The sequence below is a fragment of the Nicotiana tabacum genome, chromosome 7, assembly GCF_000715075.1.
Source record: "Nicotiana tabacum cultivar K326 chromosome 7, ASM71507v2, whole genome shotgun sequence".
NCBI classification, from domain to species: Eukaryota; Viridiplantae; Streptophyta; class Magnoliopsida; order Solanales; family Solanaceae; genus Nicotiana; species Nicotiana tabacum.
Window position 1 is genome coordinate 107,430,854 of NC_134086.1, and position 16,620 is coordinate 107,447,473.

The following is a 16,620-nucleotide window of genomic DNA, read 5'->3' on the forward strand; positions in this document are numbered from 1 at the left end:
TAGTTGTCCCGTCATTAGTTTCTGTAATGTAAATATGAATAATTTTGTCACTAAGTTGTGGTGAAATTTACTTATTTAAAAATAACATAGTTTTTTTTAACTTACAAATTTTAAATACTAATTTGTTATTTAAGAAAATATATTTTGATTTTTTTTTTGAAAGGATGGAGTACTTCTTAAGCGGGGAGTACGATTTTTTGTTCTACATGGTAAAGAACAAATAATAACTACATAAATAGATATAAAAATTTAAAATTAAATATTAAATATATAACAATTCATCGCCAATGCATGGAATGAATAATTATGAGGAAACTAGGAAAGTAGGGAATATACATAGGTTTATAAAAGGTTAAAGGCTTTATTTTGGTTTTAATATGTAAAAACAGTAAAAATTGCACGGGGCGCCCTATTTGGTCGCCCTCATTTAACATATACCCATTTTTTAAAATTTTTTTTAACTTATACCCACTTTTTTAAAATAACTTCAGCCATCTTTCTCATCCTCTTTCTCCTCATTCGTTTTCTTCTTCTATTTCTTCTTTCTTCTGTTGGTGCTGCTGTGAAACTTCAGTTCATGGGATGATTGCCATAAATATATTTATCAGATTATTTAAAAATAAATTATAAATAATTACGTAAGTTAGTAAACAATAATTTATGAATATTTCCACGTACGTAAGCTAGTAGACAATGATAATTCTGTTCTTTTCACGTTTATTGTTTCTAAAATTTTTGATTTAGATACTGTTGGCAATCTGATTATTTATCTCGTATGTTAGGAAGCTTTTTCAAAAACTTCAGCTTATATAATGCCGAAGTTTTTACAAATGAACTAAATAACTTCAGCATTTATGCTGAAGTTTTTGAAAAAACTAATGAATGTAGGACAAAAAAATTTCAGCTTTTAATGCTGAAGTTTTTATAAAAGAACTAAATAACTTGAGTATCTTCTACTGAAGTTTTTAAAAAAGTTTATCTAGGACAAAAAAACTTCAGCTTTTTTAGTGTTGAAGTTTTTATAAAATGAACTAAATAACTTCAGCATCTTCTGCTAAAGTTTTTGAAGAAGCTTAATGACGAAACTAATGAATCTAGGACAACAAAACTTCGGCAAATAGAGAACAAAACTTCAGCTACTATACATAAGTTCAATAACTGCAAACAAAAACTTCGACACACTTGGTTAAGCACACTTGCTACTTCAGGCCCGTATACTAGAATACAGAAATTTTGCGTGATTGTCTTTGTTACTTCAGCCTCGTATGCTGAAGTTACGCGAAAAAATGGGCACGCTTGCAATTTTTTTTGCAAAGTGGGCACAAGTTAAAACAGGACCCAAAAAACGAGTATAGATGCAAATGCCCCGTAAAAATATGTGTCAAGTTGGGTGGGTTGGGCTATGACCCATTGTTTAACTCATTTTGACCCAACCCATCTTAGCTTAACTACACTTAGTTAAACAATGATCCATTTATTGGCTCAACTCATCTTTATCCGTCCAAATTCAACCCAATCCGCCCATTTGACACCCCTAAATTTGTATTATTACGTTTTGGCCGATCCAACCGGCGCGACAAGTCAAAGAAGTAACATACCAATGTGGATGCATTGACCAGCTGACCATTGCCTCTATTATCAAATCATTTGCTGAATCCAAAGAATCTTCTCGTCTAGTACAGTATATTATAAAAATCCTCCGCCCAAGTAAAGCCCCAGGCCCAATCTTAAACCCAAGGCAACGTTTTTGCTCTCCGGCACCGGCTGCCTACAAACTGATCTGAACCGGAGATAGCTTCGGAGCTTTCAAAGTTCCGTGCTCTCAATTGTTGTAAAAGTTCGGTTATGAATTAAGGTAGGCGGTAGAAATGGAAAGAGTGTTCAGTAAGCTTCGCAATTTGGACGCTTACCCTAAAATCAATGAGGATTTCTATAACCGTACGCTTTCCGGCGGTATTATTACCCTCACCGCCTCTTTAATTATGCTTGTTCTCTTCGTCAACGAGCTCGGTACGATTCCAACATTCTCATCTCAAATGTCCTTTTTTTTAATTGATTCATTTATTAGAATGAAAATAGAACAGACTTGACGTGAAGGATTTGTTTAGTGGTACCAATTAGTTTGGGATCGAGGCGTAGTTAATTGATTGGTTCTCTATTTCCATTTTGTTTCCAATGGCTTTAGAAACTTCCAGAACTAAAATTTTGTAATGTGATTTGTACATTTATATGATTTATGCTGTGCGTCATTAGTTTCTTTAGGGAAGTGTTATGCGTTGCTTCAGAGGCGGCTCAAGATTTAAACTTGTCCTGTTTAACCCCTAAGGTTCTTAACGCTGAACCCACTGCGCTTTCAGAGTTTCATATATATTTTTTTTTTTTAAAATTCTGTGGATTTCGCATACATATCTATGCTCTATGTTAAAAATACTGGATCTAAGAACCAAGGCTACTGTGTATAAGCAAGGGAAATGATTGTCCATTATTACACCTATCCCATCTCTCCTAAACTGGTTAAAAAGGATTAGTGGAATACTGGAATGTAAATAGAGGATACTATATGAATGACTGCGGCTAGCTGTGAGATTGTAGTTTTGATAAGGAGCTGTGAGATTGTAGTCATGGAATGGTATTACATTGTTATTGAGTTTTTAGTGGGAAGTAAGAGAAAGAATCTCTTTATCGAGTAGGATTGAAGTACATGAATCACTTTTAATTTGTGGTGAGGTTTAATGGGATTGACGAATTATATTCTCTCTGAGAAATAGGTAACAAGTTTATGATGATATTGAGGATATTTTTCTCGAAAGCTCTCTCGTAAATGTGCTGCAACATCCAAGTTATTGTGTTGGCGTTGCAGTGCAAAGTGGATGGAAAAAAATATGTAAATCACTTTTTTATACGCTGCAGATTTACTAACAGCTTTAGGCAGTGGTGTGTTCTCTATAGACATTCATTGGGTACTCCCAAGATGGTGTTAGTAAATTTAACAAGCTGGAGGTAAGGAGGATTTGAGCTAGATGAAAACACCATGGAAAGCTGGCCTGTTATGCTGTTCCTGAACAATTTGGAATGAGCGAAATAGGAGGATGGTTCAATGTGAAGACTGAAGAGTTCTAGAGATGTAAAGAGTTCATTTATATTGTTGGTGTAAAGAAAGACTTCCTTTTTGTGTAGAAGGCTTGGTAAGAGGTCAAGAGTAGCCTACATAAAGGTTAGAAAGATCCAGAGTAACCTGCATGTGGGGGTGGAGTGGAAATTAGCAGTCACCTATTATTTTTGCATTGTCCACTTGCTAGGCAACTGGGAACTTCTTTTTGAGCATGTTTGGGGCCAATTGGTTGATGCCACCATCAGTGAATGATCTTTCTTTTCTTCTTCTAGATGGTTTGTAACTTCAGTAAGAAAGATCTGAGAAAGATTTGGAGAACTCTTCCAGCATGTATATGTTGGATTTACCCGAAGGAAAGGAATCAGAGATGTTTTGAAGGCAAAGTTAAAGTTGTACGTATATTGTAATATAGGTCTTTATGTTTAGTGTTATCTGGTGCTAATTAGAAGATGCTTCTGAGTGAAATAACATGATAGACTTCATTAGCTCATGACAACATTGATATTTTGTACAAGAGGACCCCATTTTTTGTAATTCTCAACGCCGGCTTAGTGCTATGTGGTCTATGTAAATAATTTTTTTGCTTGCTTGGGAAAAGAAAGAGGGGCCTACTTATGTGAGTGTACATTTATGATGACGTGCATATGTTTTGCACCATTTTGGTGATTCAGTACGACCGAATTTGACTTGTCAAACTTTGTTTTTGGTCCAAAAAAGATGCAACTATCATCTCGAAATATGTTGACAATTGGCTGAAGTACTTTCAAGTTTTAAGAGATGAAGATGCTTGGAAGTTTCCACAAAGAGAAATGTTTAATCTCAAGGATTTAGGGATTATAGTTTCAAGGTTCTGGGGATTACCATTTACCACCACTCAGCTTTAAAGCTTAATAATTTTTTGATAGTTAGCTTTAAACTTAAGATTCAATGGTCAGCTGATGTCCTAGGTACATGGATAGCAGTTTCTGACAACTCTTAAACATAGATGTTCTTTTTTTTTTTCCCTTTTTCTTGGACCTTTCACTTTTGTGGACGAACTACTACTTTTCTGCTAAACATGCTACTAGGCATGATAAGATGCTCAGAGAATCTTTTTTGATAAATACAGAGTTTTATAGAACTTGCAAAGGTTTTATTGTCCCTATTTGAAGAAGTATTTCATTTGCATCTACTATTACTTCATGTGTGTGAGTGCGTTTGATTTTATTCATAATTTTTTCTTAGTTTAATCTTGTTTGAATTTTTTTTTGGTTCTTCAAAAATGTGAGTTTCTCTTTAAAAACTTTCCATGGTTTATAGTTGTTCCAGAATTTTTTAAACTTGAAGATCTTTTTTTTAGTTATATCTTATATGACTCTGAAATGAAAAAGCATATATCACAGCGAAGCATATATCACAGCGTAGCTACTCCGTGGGTTACAACAAAGCTCGAACACTCCCCTGTTCACATAACAACCAGAATTTTTTCTTGATTAAAAAAATGGCAACCAGAATTTCTTATTCATTGATCTTTCTCCACTTCTTGATTTGCAGGATTGTATATCCACAGTTATACTGAAACACAGCTCATTGTAGATACTTCAAGGGGAGGAAAATTACATATACATGTAAAGTTCACTGCCTTCTTAAGATGCCAATTAGAACTTCATAATATATGATCTCTGAGAGCATTTTTTTCCTTTCATGTTTCAAGATTTTATGCTTTCTATGAGAATATTGATTTTATCTTCGGCAGATATAATAGCTGAAAGTGCCTTTTCAAGCCAGTATGCTTCAGAAAAATCTGCCTGCGAAACTTAAGTTTTCTGTGGCTGTAGATGTAGACTTAATATATCTTTTGTTCTTCAAGCAGTTTGATATCACTTTTCCAGCTGTTCCATGTTCGCTGCTCAGTCTTGATGCCAGGGATATTAGTGGAGAAGAACATTTTGACATAGTATGTGATCCACATAATCTTACATTCTTTTATTGTTTCTTCTTTTGCTTCTACTATAATTATTATGTCACGTTTCTTCTTCTAAAAAACTCATGTTATTTGTTTCACTTCAAAAAACTTGCAGCGACATGATATATTCAAAAAGAGGATCGACTCCCATGGAGCTGTTATTGAAGTCAGACAAGATGGAATTGGTGCTCCTAAGGTTTGTTGGTGATTGATACTATATGTTTTGCAGTATTCCGCTACTTATTTATCTACTTATTTGAACATGAAGGCCTATGCATTCATGAATGTTTTGCAATATTCCTCTGCTTATTAGTCCATATGATTCTGCTGTTGAATTCCGCATTCATGATATAGTGCTTTGCTGCATTTTATGGTGTCAGCTATCTTAGTGCTTTAGAGAATAGTGATACCTCATTATGGTTCACTTGCATGGTTATACCTAATGTCCTTCCATGGGTGTTGTAGTGAAGGGCAAGTATGCTGTGTAGCCTGGTCATTCAGATCTCACATTGTCCTGTTTGTTCTATTCTAGTTTAGATTTACTGTATGCTTATACTTCACTAACCATATTGTTTTCTCTCTCTCTCTCTCTTCTATTTGTTCCTGTGTAGATCGAGAGGCCTTTGCAGAAGCACGGTGGCAGACTTGAGCACAATGAAACATACTGTGGTTCATGCTTTGGTGCTGAAACGGTACTTTTCAACTTCAGCTAGGCTTCTCTATTTTTTCCTTCAATTAGCATAGATAGTTGCTGGTTTTTAATGGTATTATTCTAAACCCATCCAAATGTAAATTCCCAGAATGGTGAACATGAAGTTGCCATGATAACAAGGGAGGGAGTAGCCTAGTGGAAAGGGACCTCCTCCCCCAACTGTGAGGTTGGTTGTCCGAGCAACCATTGGAGCAAAGTGGGAAGCCACTATTTGGCTTTGGGGCAGGAAGGTCTGGGTGCTGCTGTTTACAGTACTAAAAAAACAAAAATTTCACTATTTGTTATGATTTATTAAAACTAAAGGACCTTGAACTAGTAATAAAGGGTATGTGTTTATCACTGTTGTCATTGCAATCGCATAGTGAACCACTTTTGTTGAGAACGAATCACCTAGTGAACCACTTTTCTGTCAAAGCTTGTTCAAAGCACAGAAATTAGTGGTACCTATTAATTAAAAAAACCCAGAAAGGACCAAAATCATGATTAGATGGTGCTAGATCAGTATAGTTACTTGGCTGACATGAGGGTGAAAGAATGGCCGCCACTATGAGAGTGAAATGGTTTTTATTCATTCCCTAAAATCGCTCTCTGGTCTCAGTTTCTGAGTCAATTGGTTTCTTGCTGGATGAAATTTTTGCTTCTTTGCTTTCTGTTCTCTGGAACGGAGGCTGCTGCAGCTGGTCTGTGTTTGAACTCTTATTTTCATTGACAGATTAGCAATTTGTCCCTTGTAAGAACATAGTGCCAAAGACTACATTCCATATATTTTACGTCTGTCTCCCATGTCTTTTGCAGGCAGATGATGAATGTTGTAATACATGTGAAGAAGTTCGTGAAGCATATCGAAAGAGAGGCTGGGCGATAACAAATACTGATTTAATCGATCAGGTTTACATTCATGTTCAAATCATACCTGCTCTTAATTAATCCACGGTGGCCACACTGAATACAGAACATTAAGTACATAAACAAAGAGTAGGCACATTCAATTGCTTGTGGACTGTTATTAGCATGTGGCCGTTGACTTCAAAGGCAGAAAAAAAATTGTTGACAAATTTGTCAATTTATTATGGTCAAGTCATTGACAAGCTTATTTCAACCAGTTTATTTTGTGTTAGCTTGTTGCTTCACTCCGTAAGTAAGGGGTTCGGGGTAAGTTGGATACAGTCTAAATAAATAGTGAAAGAGAGTACAACAACAACAACAACAACCCAGTGTAATCCCACAAGTGGGGTCTGGGGAGGGTAATATGTACGCAGACCTTACCTCTACCCCGAGGGGCAGAGAGGCTGTTTCCAGGAGACCCTCGGCTCAAAGAGGCAACAAGAGACACTATATTAGTACTATCAATAGACTCATAATAAAACAACATAAAGTACCATAAAATCCATAACATAACATAAATACCATAAAAACAAAGTAACAACAATATAAGAGATATAGGAAATACGAGAAAGATGTAAGGTATTAATACACAGGAGATAAAGCCCATCATCAGTAGTTGATCAATAGCATCCTAAGACTACTTCCTAACTGGCTAGTCTCACTCTAGTGCGCTGTAACAAAGACATCACAATTTCCCTAACCTACCACCTTAATGCTCGATCTCCACAATTCCCTGTTTAGGGCCATGTCCTCAGTAACCCTAAGTCGCGTCATATCCTGCCTGATCACCTCTCCAACACAATATAGTGGGAAGGTAGAAGTTTTTTTTCGCATAGTGGAAAGGATAAATAAAATGGAAAGCAGCAGAGGTCGTGCTAATAGTTTTATTATATTAAATTATGGCAGAAGGATATTGACTTGGAACCAATGTTATTAACCTACTTACTCATCAGTGATCATTCTTTTTATTATTCTGATGTTGCTTATTTGATATTTTGGCTTGTAGTGTAAAAGGGAAGGTTTTGTCCAAAAGATTAAAGATGAAGAAGGTGAAGGATGTAACATCCATGGATCTCTAGAGGTCAATAAAGTGGCTGGGAATTTTCACTTTGCTGCTGGCAAAAGCTTTCACCAGTCAAGCTTTCAACTCTTCGAACTGATTGCCTTACAATCAGATACTTATAATGTACGATGCTTTCTGAAATAAATTACTTATAAAAATAAATTGTTGTCTTATAATTTTGATCTATTTAGGAATGTTGACCAACATTCAATTAACATCTTTTTTTATGTCATACAGATCAGTCATAGGGTAAATAAGATAGCTTTTGGCGACTCTATTCCTGGAGTTGTAAATCCACTTGATGGGTAATTTCCTTACTCTCTGCACTCTCCTAACTATAGTTCAAGGTTAACTTGCATCTTCCTGGGTATCTTGAAGTTTAACATGCATTTCCCAACTTATATGTCAAGCTTATTTAACAAGTTGCAATTAGTACTTAGAAGAAGGAAGACCTTTCAGCTTAGAACATTGGTTGTCCATGTAAGTACAATTTGACACATTCGCCTTTCTATTCTTGCTGAACAGCGATGTTTATATATATTTTCTTGACGTCTATCACACACCCTCGATCTCCTTTTCCACCCTCGCCCTGGGGAAAATAAAAAATGGAGAACATATCACTTCCTTTCTTATTTTATCTTTTGCACTTGTATATTGCCTGAGAAATTTTGGTTCTTTTACCTTTTAGGGTTCACTGGACGCAGGAAGCACAGCATGGAGTGTATCAATACTTTCTTAAAGTCAGTGTTTGTGTGATATAGCATTCTTCCTTTCTGCTTCTTTCTCCTCCTGATTTGCATGCATATGTGTATTCTTGATAAATGTGCATCTGATGTTGGAAATTGGCTCGAGGCAGAGAAGGAAATAAAGTAACATAATTGAAGTGAAAAAAAGGACCATATACAGGAGAAGCATGGCAACTCAAGATTGTAAATATCAAGTTTCTATGAACCCAAGATTCTTCCTTTAAGTGTACATAAAGCTGTGGTAGGATTTAAAATTATGTAAATAATTGTAAATCTGGCTACCAGCACAGCTTTTTGTGCCTATGAACATGCTGTTACCATTCTCAACAAAAAAAAAGAAGACTAAATAATTCAGTAGTTTTAAAAAAAAATAATCCACATGGCTGAACTTGTTGCATAAGTGAAGCCTTATTTTAAGACCAAAAAGTGCACTGTAAATCTATGCTAATTGCGTGTCATTACAGTGTTTAATTTCCATAAATCATTAATTAACACCTTGGAAGTAAATCTTAGTTGCTATTGTAAAAACTAAAGAAAAATATAGAAAAATAGAGGAAGCAAAATTTAAAGGAGTTCATTTTCATGCTTCGTGGTCTGCGAATGTTTTCTTGCCGGCAGTTGGCAAGAGTTACGTCGAAGACAAACACCAACTGTTGCATCGTGCCACAGAAGTACAGAGAAAAGCACAACTGCTGACACAGCAGATGAATATCTTCTACCTATACTGTGATTTAGATGGAAGAGCCCGTTTGGATTGGCTTATTTTAAGTATTTTTAAGCCAAAATAGCTTTTAACCTATTTTGTAGTGTTTGGATAAAGTAAAAAAGTGCTTTTAAGCACTTGTTTTTAAGCTAAAATGACAAAAACCAGCCAAAAACCAAAAGCTAGAATTCCTAACTTATGGCTTATGCTTAAAAGTCACTTAAAATAAGCCCATCCAAACGGGCTCTTAATTGGCAAAAATCAAACTTTCTGTTTTCAAAGCTGAGAAATAAGAGTTTGCTCAGCATGTCCGCTGGTGTTTCAGGTGGTCCCTACAATATATAAAGGTTTTAGAGGCCATACTATTGATTCAAATCAGGTATTTTGTAGATCTTTTTGAGGTGAACATTCTTTCTTGGATTTTTGTCAGTCTTTGTAATATGAAGGACATTGGTTATGTATAGTTCTCAGCGACCGAGCATTTCAAGAGTTCAGAGATGGGTCTTTTCCAATCACCTCCTGGAGTTTACTTCTTTTATGACCTCTCTCCAATCAAGGTAAAATCTTCTGCATTTCCCCCCCTTTTATTCCTCTTTCTAAGTTATTTTTTAAATTTATATAAGTAGGGCTCGGAAGTGATGGATTTGAATATAGTTGGGAGGAGTTTCCCTTCTTTATTATATCATTAAAATATCCCAATTTGAATAATCACAATCATAAACATGCAAGCATGAAAGTGAAAGCTTCCCATGAGAGACTACAAGATATATGAAATATGGTTAAATGGTAAAAGTAGCACAACACAGGATGTGTGATAGCCTGGTAAGGCACATTACGAGTTTGAAACTTGCTGTGAACCAAAAATGATTAAGGGAAGAGGGGTGCACCTATTATCCACCGAGTTTTGAGGCCGATAATAGTGCAGTTATCGGTTATTAAAAAAAGAAAACGAAGTTTTTTTTTTTCTTCATAAAATGGTTAGATTTTCTATGGGACAAGGTGGATTATTCTTCCAATTTGGTATTTGTTGCAGGTGACTTTCACGGAGCAGCATGTGTCATTCTTTCATTTCCTCACCAGCGTTTGTGCAATTATTGGAGGTAACTCATTGTCCGATATAGTATTCAAATGACCTTTCTTGTATTAATGTTACTCGTGATTGTTGGAGGGTTATGTCATTCTTTGACTTCCGAAGGGAGGTAGAATATGAAGTTCTTAATTTTATGCCCCCGTGAAGAATCAGGGGAAACTGGACAATTGGAAGATCTCTTTTGAGCTGCTCTAGAGAGGTTTTGCCCTCTCTTCCAAAATGTAAACATGAATTGGTTCAAGCACCAGATATCAGTTTTCCCATCATTGGGAATTATGCTTGATTTGCTTAAAGCTTGACTAGTTACATTGCTTTTTCAGTTCTCTTCATAAATTGTGAAAATGGTAAATCTGAAAAGGGGCATATATAAAAATGGGAGAATGTCTATATTGTTTCAAGCCATCTTTCTTTGTGCTATTTTCTCTTCTAGAAATCAGATTTTGCTTTTTATAAGATCTGGCAACACTTCATTGTGAGTAAGGTGCTAAACAGAATTCTGTCCCCAACTTTGTTTATTGAAATTTTGCTTCCTGTTTCGTTTCAATCAATAGGGTCTTAAGTTGTTGCTTTGGTCAACCAAGTGATGAATGTTCATTTCTTTAAATCACTTTGTTCTTTGCTTGCTTCTCAGTGTTAATTTCGTACAACCTACAGGATACTTACATCGTTCTTATCATTTAATTCAGGTGTCTTCACAGTTGCTGGAATAGTAGATGCATTTATTTACCATGGTCAAAAGGCGATAAAGAAGAAAGTGGAACTCGGGAAGTTTGGGTAATGACACTACTGCAAGCTAGCGCTTTATCATTCTTGACTTCGACTTCAGGTCTTCAGCAGTAGCTAGTGCATTCTACTGGATGTTTGTTCATTTCTTTCCGTCCTTGGCCCTTCTGATGGTTTTGTTTGGTTATTTATTATGTATAAGCCTTCCAACAAAAAGGAAGACATATGCATCACGTTCATAGGGTAAAATACGTTTAGGGCAAAATTCCACAATTGCAGAATATGACTAACTTCTGTATTTCCTGCTGCAACTCATTCTCATTATACTTCGTATTTCACCTGAGAGTTAGATGATCTTAGGTTGTACTTCTGTTCAAATGGTAGAGATGATCTTTTTTGTAGCTTGGACTGAATTTTGCATGCCGAATTTTCTCCCAGAAACAAGGAGTAAATTGTAATTGTTGAGTGGTATAAGTTGACTTTTGTCTCCTGAATTGTATACTTTTAGGATGTCCACACATGATCCTGAATGTTAGCAGCGTACAATCGGCCCATTGATTCATAAATGCAAGATTTTTCGAGAATGCGATTTTCAGTTTTGTACTTGGTACATTCAGTCATGCAACTAAGCAGCAAATCTAAAACGACGACGCTTTAGAAATTAATAAATCAAAAAGAAAGGGAAAAAGCTTCTTTTCGTGATAGAACGTCTTAAGATATTGTAGATTTTGGTCCGACGTCGTCAATTTCGCAATAACTATTTCTTCGTAATTTGGCTCACTTGTGAAAAAGCGGCAGCCAAAAAGCAGAAAGACTGAAATAAAAAGAGCAATCGAGGAAAAAAAATGTTGCTGCCCAGGATCGAACTGGGGACCTTCAGTGTGTAAGACTGACGTGATAACCACTACACCACAGCAACCTCAGCTTATTAATGGAAGTTTCTGTAACGTACATATCTGAGAATGCGGAACCCATCAAAACGTAACATCACTAGGAAGAGGTACAAAATCTCAGCTTAAGTTTCCACTTCGAACTTGAAAAAGAAGAAAAGGAAAAAGGAACCAGAATCCATAGCTTTTCAGTTATACCCATATTGGGTACTAATATATGGAATCGAGGGGATGTGCGCTAAATCCCGATCTCTGATTCTCAATGTTTGTTTGTTTTCATTTTCATTTTGTTTTTCATCTTTTGTTTTTTTTCTTTCTTTTTGCGGACATGTACGATGGTTCTAAGACTCGAGTGAAGATTGTGGGAGGAGAGTCAGATTATTTCCCTATGGTGATGGGGTTGTATCAGAGATCAACTCTTGGCCCATTTTTATTTGTCCCGGCGATGGATGTGCTGACGCGACACATCCAAGGGGAGGTGTCATGATGTATGTTATTTGCAGATGATATAATGTTGATTGACGAGACGCGATGCGGGGTTAATACTAGGCTGGAGGAGTGGCGCCAGATTCTGGAGTCTAAAGGTTTCAAGTTGAGTAGGACAAAAACAAAATACTTGGAGTGTAAGTTCAGTGTTTGGACGCATGAAGCAGAGGTGGACGTGAAACTTGATACACAAGTCATCCCCAAGAGAGGTAGTTTCAAATATCTTGGGTCTGTAATACAGAGTAACGGGAGACTAACGAGGATGTCGCACATCGTATAGGAACGGGGTGGTTGAAATGGCGGCTCGCTTCTGGTATTTTGTGTGACAGGAATGTGCCATCTAGACTTAAGGGCAAGTTATACAAAGCGGTAGTTAGACTGGCCATGTTGTATGGAGCAGAGTGTTGGCAAGTCAAGAAATCTCATGCCAAGAAGATGAAAGTAACAGAAATAAGGATGTTGAGATAGATGTGTGGGCATACCAAAAAAGACAAGATTATGAATAAATATATTAGGGACAAGGTGGGTGTGGCCCTGGTGGAGTATAAGCTGCGGGAATTGAAGCTGAGATGGTTCGGATATGTGAAGAAGGGAAACTCTAATGTCCCAGTTAGGAGGTGCGAGAGGCTGCCCATGGCGAGTCAGAGGAAGGGTAGAGGGAGGCCCAAGAAGAACTGGGGACATGGATATTCTCCAGCTTACCGAGGACATGACCCTCAATAGAAAGGTGTGAATGTCGAGATTTAGAGTGGTGGGTTGATAGACACTCTAGAGTTTCGCCTTGTCTTACCGGTACTTGTAGTACTAGTCGTATATCTTCCTATTCCTAGTCCCTTGTTTTTATGCGGTGTGACATTATTATCAGTAGGATCTTGGTAATTTCGTATCCCTAGATCTCTGTTATTACTCACTGTATTACTTACTTCATTGTCTCATTTCCTTGTTGCTATTGTTTCTCTATTGCTTCATTTTTACTGTTCTTGAGCCGAGGGTCTTTCAGAAACAACCTTTCCACCTTCATAAAGTAGGGGTAAGGTCTGCATACATCATATCCTCCCCAAACCCTACTTGTGAGATTCCACTGAGTTTGTTGTTGTTGTTGTTGTTTTTTCTTTTTTCCTTTTTGCCTATCAGTAGTAAATAACTCAACGTTTATATTTGGAGAACAATAAGAAAAGAGAAGCAAGAATGATTCAGTAGTTTTATATGATATAAGAAGATACTGATTCTCGGAATACTTAATGATTTTGTTGGCTTCCACTCGATCAGAAATAGTTCAGGCCAGTCTCGGTTCTGTTATTTTTGGACATAAAATTGAAGTTGTTGTGCAAATAATCGATGAAAAAACGACTCCATCCTCAGATGATTATATATGTCGTCTGAATCCATTACACTCGCCAATTTATAACTCCGTCAGATGAATAAAGGCCAACACACTATGTACAGATCAGCTGTGGAAGTAACATTAGTCTATAAATCTGCAAGACCTGCCCTTATGAAGGGGTAAGTTGTATCTATTCTATAATTTCCAATAAATATCAACCAGTAGAAACACATAGACGAAGTTACAAGGACAGTAAGCACTGTCCCGACATACTTAAACAGCAAACAATAAGTGTGAAAGAAAGCTTCAATGGATTTGATAGCTCTTCAGGGGAGCTATTAGCTGAATCTTCCATTAAAAAATTATCTGAATACAAGCAAGAATACTCAATCCGAAAACTGAGTTAAAAGGAGAAGGCTGCGCTGACCATCAGAGAAGTTAAATGCACAAGCATTTGAACTGATTGCAACACATTTTACAGTGTCTTTGCTTTTCGATTGCTTGTTAAAATGAACCCTTTGCAACGTAACACCAGGAAATAGGTTGAATGGTAAAGACTATATCAGCCAATCAGAGAATTCACAGATGAAGTTCACTCATATTGCGACATGAGAACATGAAGTTTTACCTTTAATTTTCACTGACAAGCCTTGTTACCATTAAATTTCCCCAGCTTAACTCCTTCAATCAATATAGAAAATTTGTCGACCAATTCTGCTGACATATTTCCAGACAAACACTCTTTTACTTGACATAACATCCACAAATCTATCCATGATTCAAGCTGGTTATCAGCACTCAGCAGTAAGCACGAAGAAGTAAGTATGTACCATTGTACCATGCTTGGCTAAAGGATTTCAATGGGGCTGGTGTATCGAGGCTTTCCAATTTTTTCCGCACATGAACAGATGACTGATGAGAGTTACAGAGAGATCCTACTCCTTTCATTCAACTTCTGAGGGGTTGAAAAGTTAACTCGGTCTCTTTTTATTTGCTACCAACAACAACAACAACAACAACCCAGTATAATCTCACTAGTGGGGTCTGGGGAGGGTAGTGTGTACGCAGACCTTACCCCTACCCTGGGGTAGAGAGGCTGTTTCCAAATAGACCCTCGACATCCTTCACTCCAAGAACTCCCCACCTAGCTCTTGGGGTACAAGGTAAATGATTCCTTCCTTCCTCTTTCAGTTCCCTCCTATTGGTCATTCGCACTTTTCATCTCAACTACGGAAAGTGCTAGGATAATCAAAAGACACAACCGGCAATAAGCTTTGGTAACAACTTTAAGTAATTAACAATTTAACAATTTGTATTACTTGCCTGGAGAGGTAGAAACATTTACCTGTTAGGATCAAACTGGGTTTGTTGTTGTTGTTGTTGTTATTTGTAATCTATACTTCAAAAGTTAACTTCAAACCGTCAGCTTCAACTCTTTTCTTCTTTTCTCTTCCGGGCAAGATATTCATGATACTCTTCCAGCTCTTTCTCCATTTTCTCAATGAATTGACTTGTATGCTCCAATGACTGCTCATATCGATACTTTTCCAAGGCCTGCAGTTTTATAAAGCCAATAATAAATCCTCTATTGAATAAAAAATTCTTTTAATTTTCACATACAGGCTGAATCAAGCACGACATCACAAGAAAAATGCATATATCACCTTGTCTTTAGATAGAGTATTTGGAGGAGACATAACTTCTGGTTGAACATAGTTCTTTCCACGATAGAATATTATGGTGTTGTCTGGTTTAATGTCAATAACAATGCCTCTGCTCAACCGAGTCAGCTCTGCAGCATATTCATGAACCTGCCCAGGCTTGCAAGGCTTGCATACAACCTTAACAGTCTCATGTTTCTTCCAGTGAAGATGCATATTCAAAACAACCCCTCCAAATACTCCTCGCCTTCCAACCGGTACATAATTTTTCTTTTTCTCACCAGTGCGCTTTAAGTAAAACTTCTCTTCTTCAGTTAAAATTTCAGGATCATGCGGTTCATCCGGAGCTTTGGGTACCTCAAATTTTCTCAGTTTCTCAATTAACCAAGCTTCCTTTCGTTTTGCCTACAATATATATATATGCAATAACCAACATGCGGTTCATCAGTTTGGACCATTGCAAAAGAAAGTGATACAGTTTTGGCAAACATGCCAAAGCTACTTTTTCTCAGAGATATCAGAATCAGAAATTAGAGCAAGCAAGATAATTGTCAAAAAATAATGACATACAAAGTTTCATTTTCTCAAATGTTTTTTCAGAAATATACGCGTATGTCATGACAACAGAAGACCATTCAAATGCTTGGTAAAATTATCCTGGAAAAAATATTATGAGTAGAGGCAAAACATTCTGCTCAGCATATATTAAACGTGGATACCATCACCCTTAATAGCTCTGACCTTCTCAAGTTTGTATCTGATCCTAATTTCAGGATTTGGAGATCTCATTTTCTTCTTTGCCTTCAGTCTGTAAAGTCTGAGTTCATTCAGTTTTGCTTTTTTAGACATTTTAAACTTCTTCACCACATGCTTTGCCTTTGTCTGACCACCACTTTTTCCAATTTCTTGACCAAATCTAAATCTGACGACTCCTTTCTCTGTATTCAGCTCTATGGATGGACTAGAGAACCGTCTAGCATGAAACCATTTCAAAACAGTCTCACGAGACCAAAAATTTAATGAACCTGGCAATATCAAAGCATTCATTGCAGGATCTTGATATGATAATCTCATTTGATGATAGTTTCTGGACATTAAGGAGTTGACATGACTAAAAAAACGCATGAAGGAAGTTGCTTTAGGCAAATATGCACAATTTGGAACAGTTTCCCTGCATTAAAAAAAAAATCAATCAGCGGATAAATTACAAATGCCTAGAAAAAACTTACAGAAAATGTAAAGAAAAGGGTTTTCACCAATTTATAACAACCCATAGCATT

General features: G+C 36.6%; 2 protein-coding genes and 1 non-coding gene across 3 annotated transcripts in view; 1 reads left to right on the forward strand and 2 right to left on the reverse strand.

The window, feature by feature from the left end:
* Positions 1-1,570: 1,570 nt before the first annotated feature.
* LOC107782524 (uncharacterized) lies at positions 1,571-11,473 on the forward strand. The gene is made up of 13 exons (XM_016603407.2): positions 1,571-2,010; positions 4,646-4,719; positions 4,965-5,048; positions 5,173-5,253; positions 5,669-5,749; positions 6,565-6,657; positions 7,661-7,840; positions 7,955-8,022; positions 8,406-8,457; positions 9,492-9,545; positions 9,631-9,723; positions 10,200-10,266; positions 10,943-11,473. Exons 1-13 carry the CDS (start codon positions 1,869-1,871, stop codon positions 11,032-11,034), a joined length of 1,161 nt encoding a protein of 386 aa, XP_016458893.1. The 5' UTR covers positions 1,571-1,868; the 3' UTR covers positions 11,035-11,473.
* A 352-nt stretch (positions 11,474-11,825) lies between these two features.
* On the reverse strand, positions 11,826-11,898 carry TRNAV-UAC (transfer RNA valine (anticodon UAC)). Its single transcript has one exon. It is a non-coding gene; the product is annotated as a tRNA-Val (tRNA).
* A 2,110-nt stretch (positions 11,899-14,008) lies between these two features.
* Positions 14,009-16,620, reverse strand: part of LOC107782523 (uncharacterized) — a 42,795-nt gene continuing 40,183 nt past the window's right edge. The window contains exons 4-6 of the mRNA XM_075218540.1: positions 16,082-16,511; positions 15,344-15,745; positions 14,009-15,233 (exon numbers count right to left, since the gene is read on the reverse strand). Coding sequence (XP_075074641.1) covers positions 15,108-15,233; positions 15,344-15,745; positions 16,082-16,511 — 958 coding nt within the window. The 3' untranslated portion in view covers positions 14,009-15,107. The remainder of the gene's footprint in view (positions 15,234-15,343; positions 15,746-16,081; positions 16,512-16,620) is intronic.

Coding starts and splice junctions, on each gene's coding strand:
- LOC107782524 (XM_016603407.2), top strand. CDS start 1,869: ATGGAAAGAGTGTTCAGTAAGCTTCGCAATTTGGACGCTTACCCTAAA. Junction 8,023..8,405: donor GTTGTAAATCCACTTGATGG/GTAATTTCCTTA, acceptor TTTACCTTTTAG/GGTTCACTGGACGCAGGAAG. Junction 10,267..10,942: donor CGTTTGTGCAATTATTGGAG/GTAACTCATTGT, acceptor CATTTAATTCAG/GTGTCTTCACAGTTGCTGGA.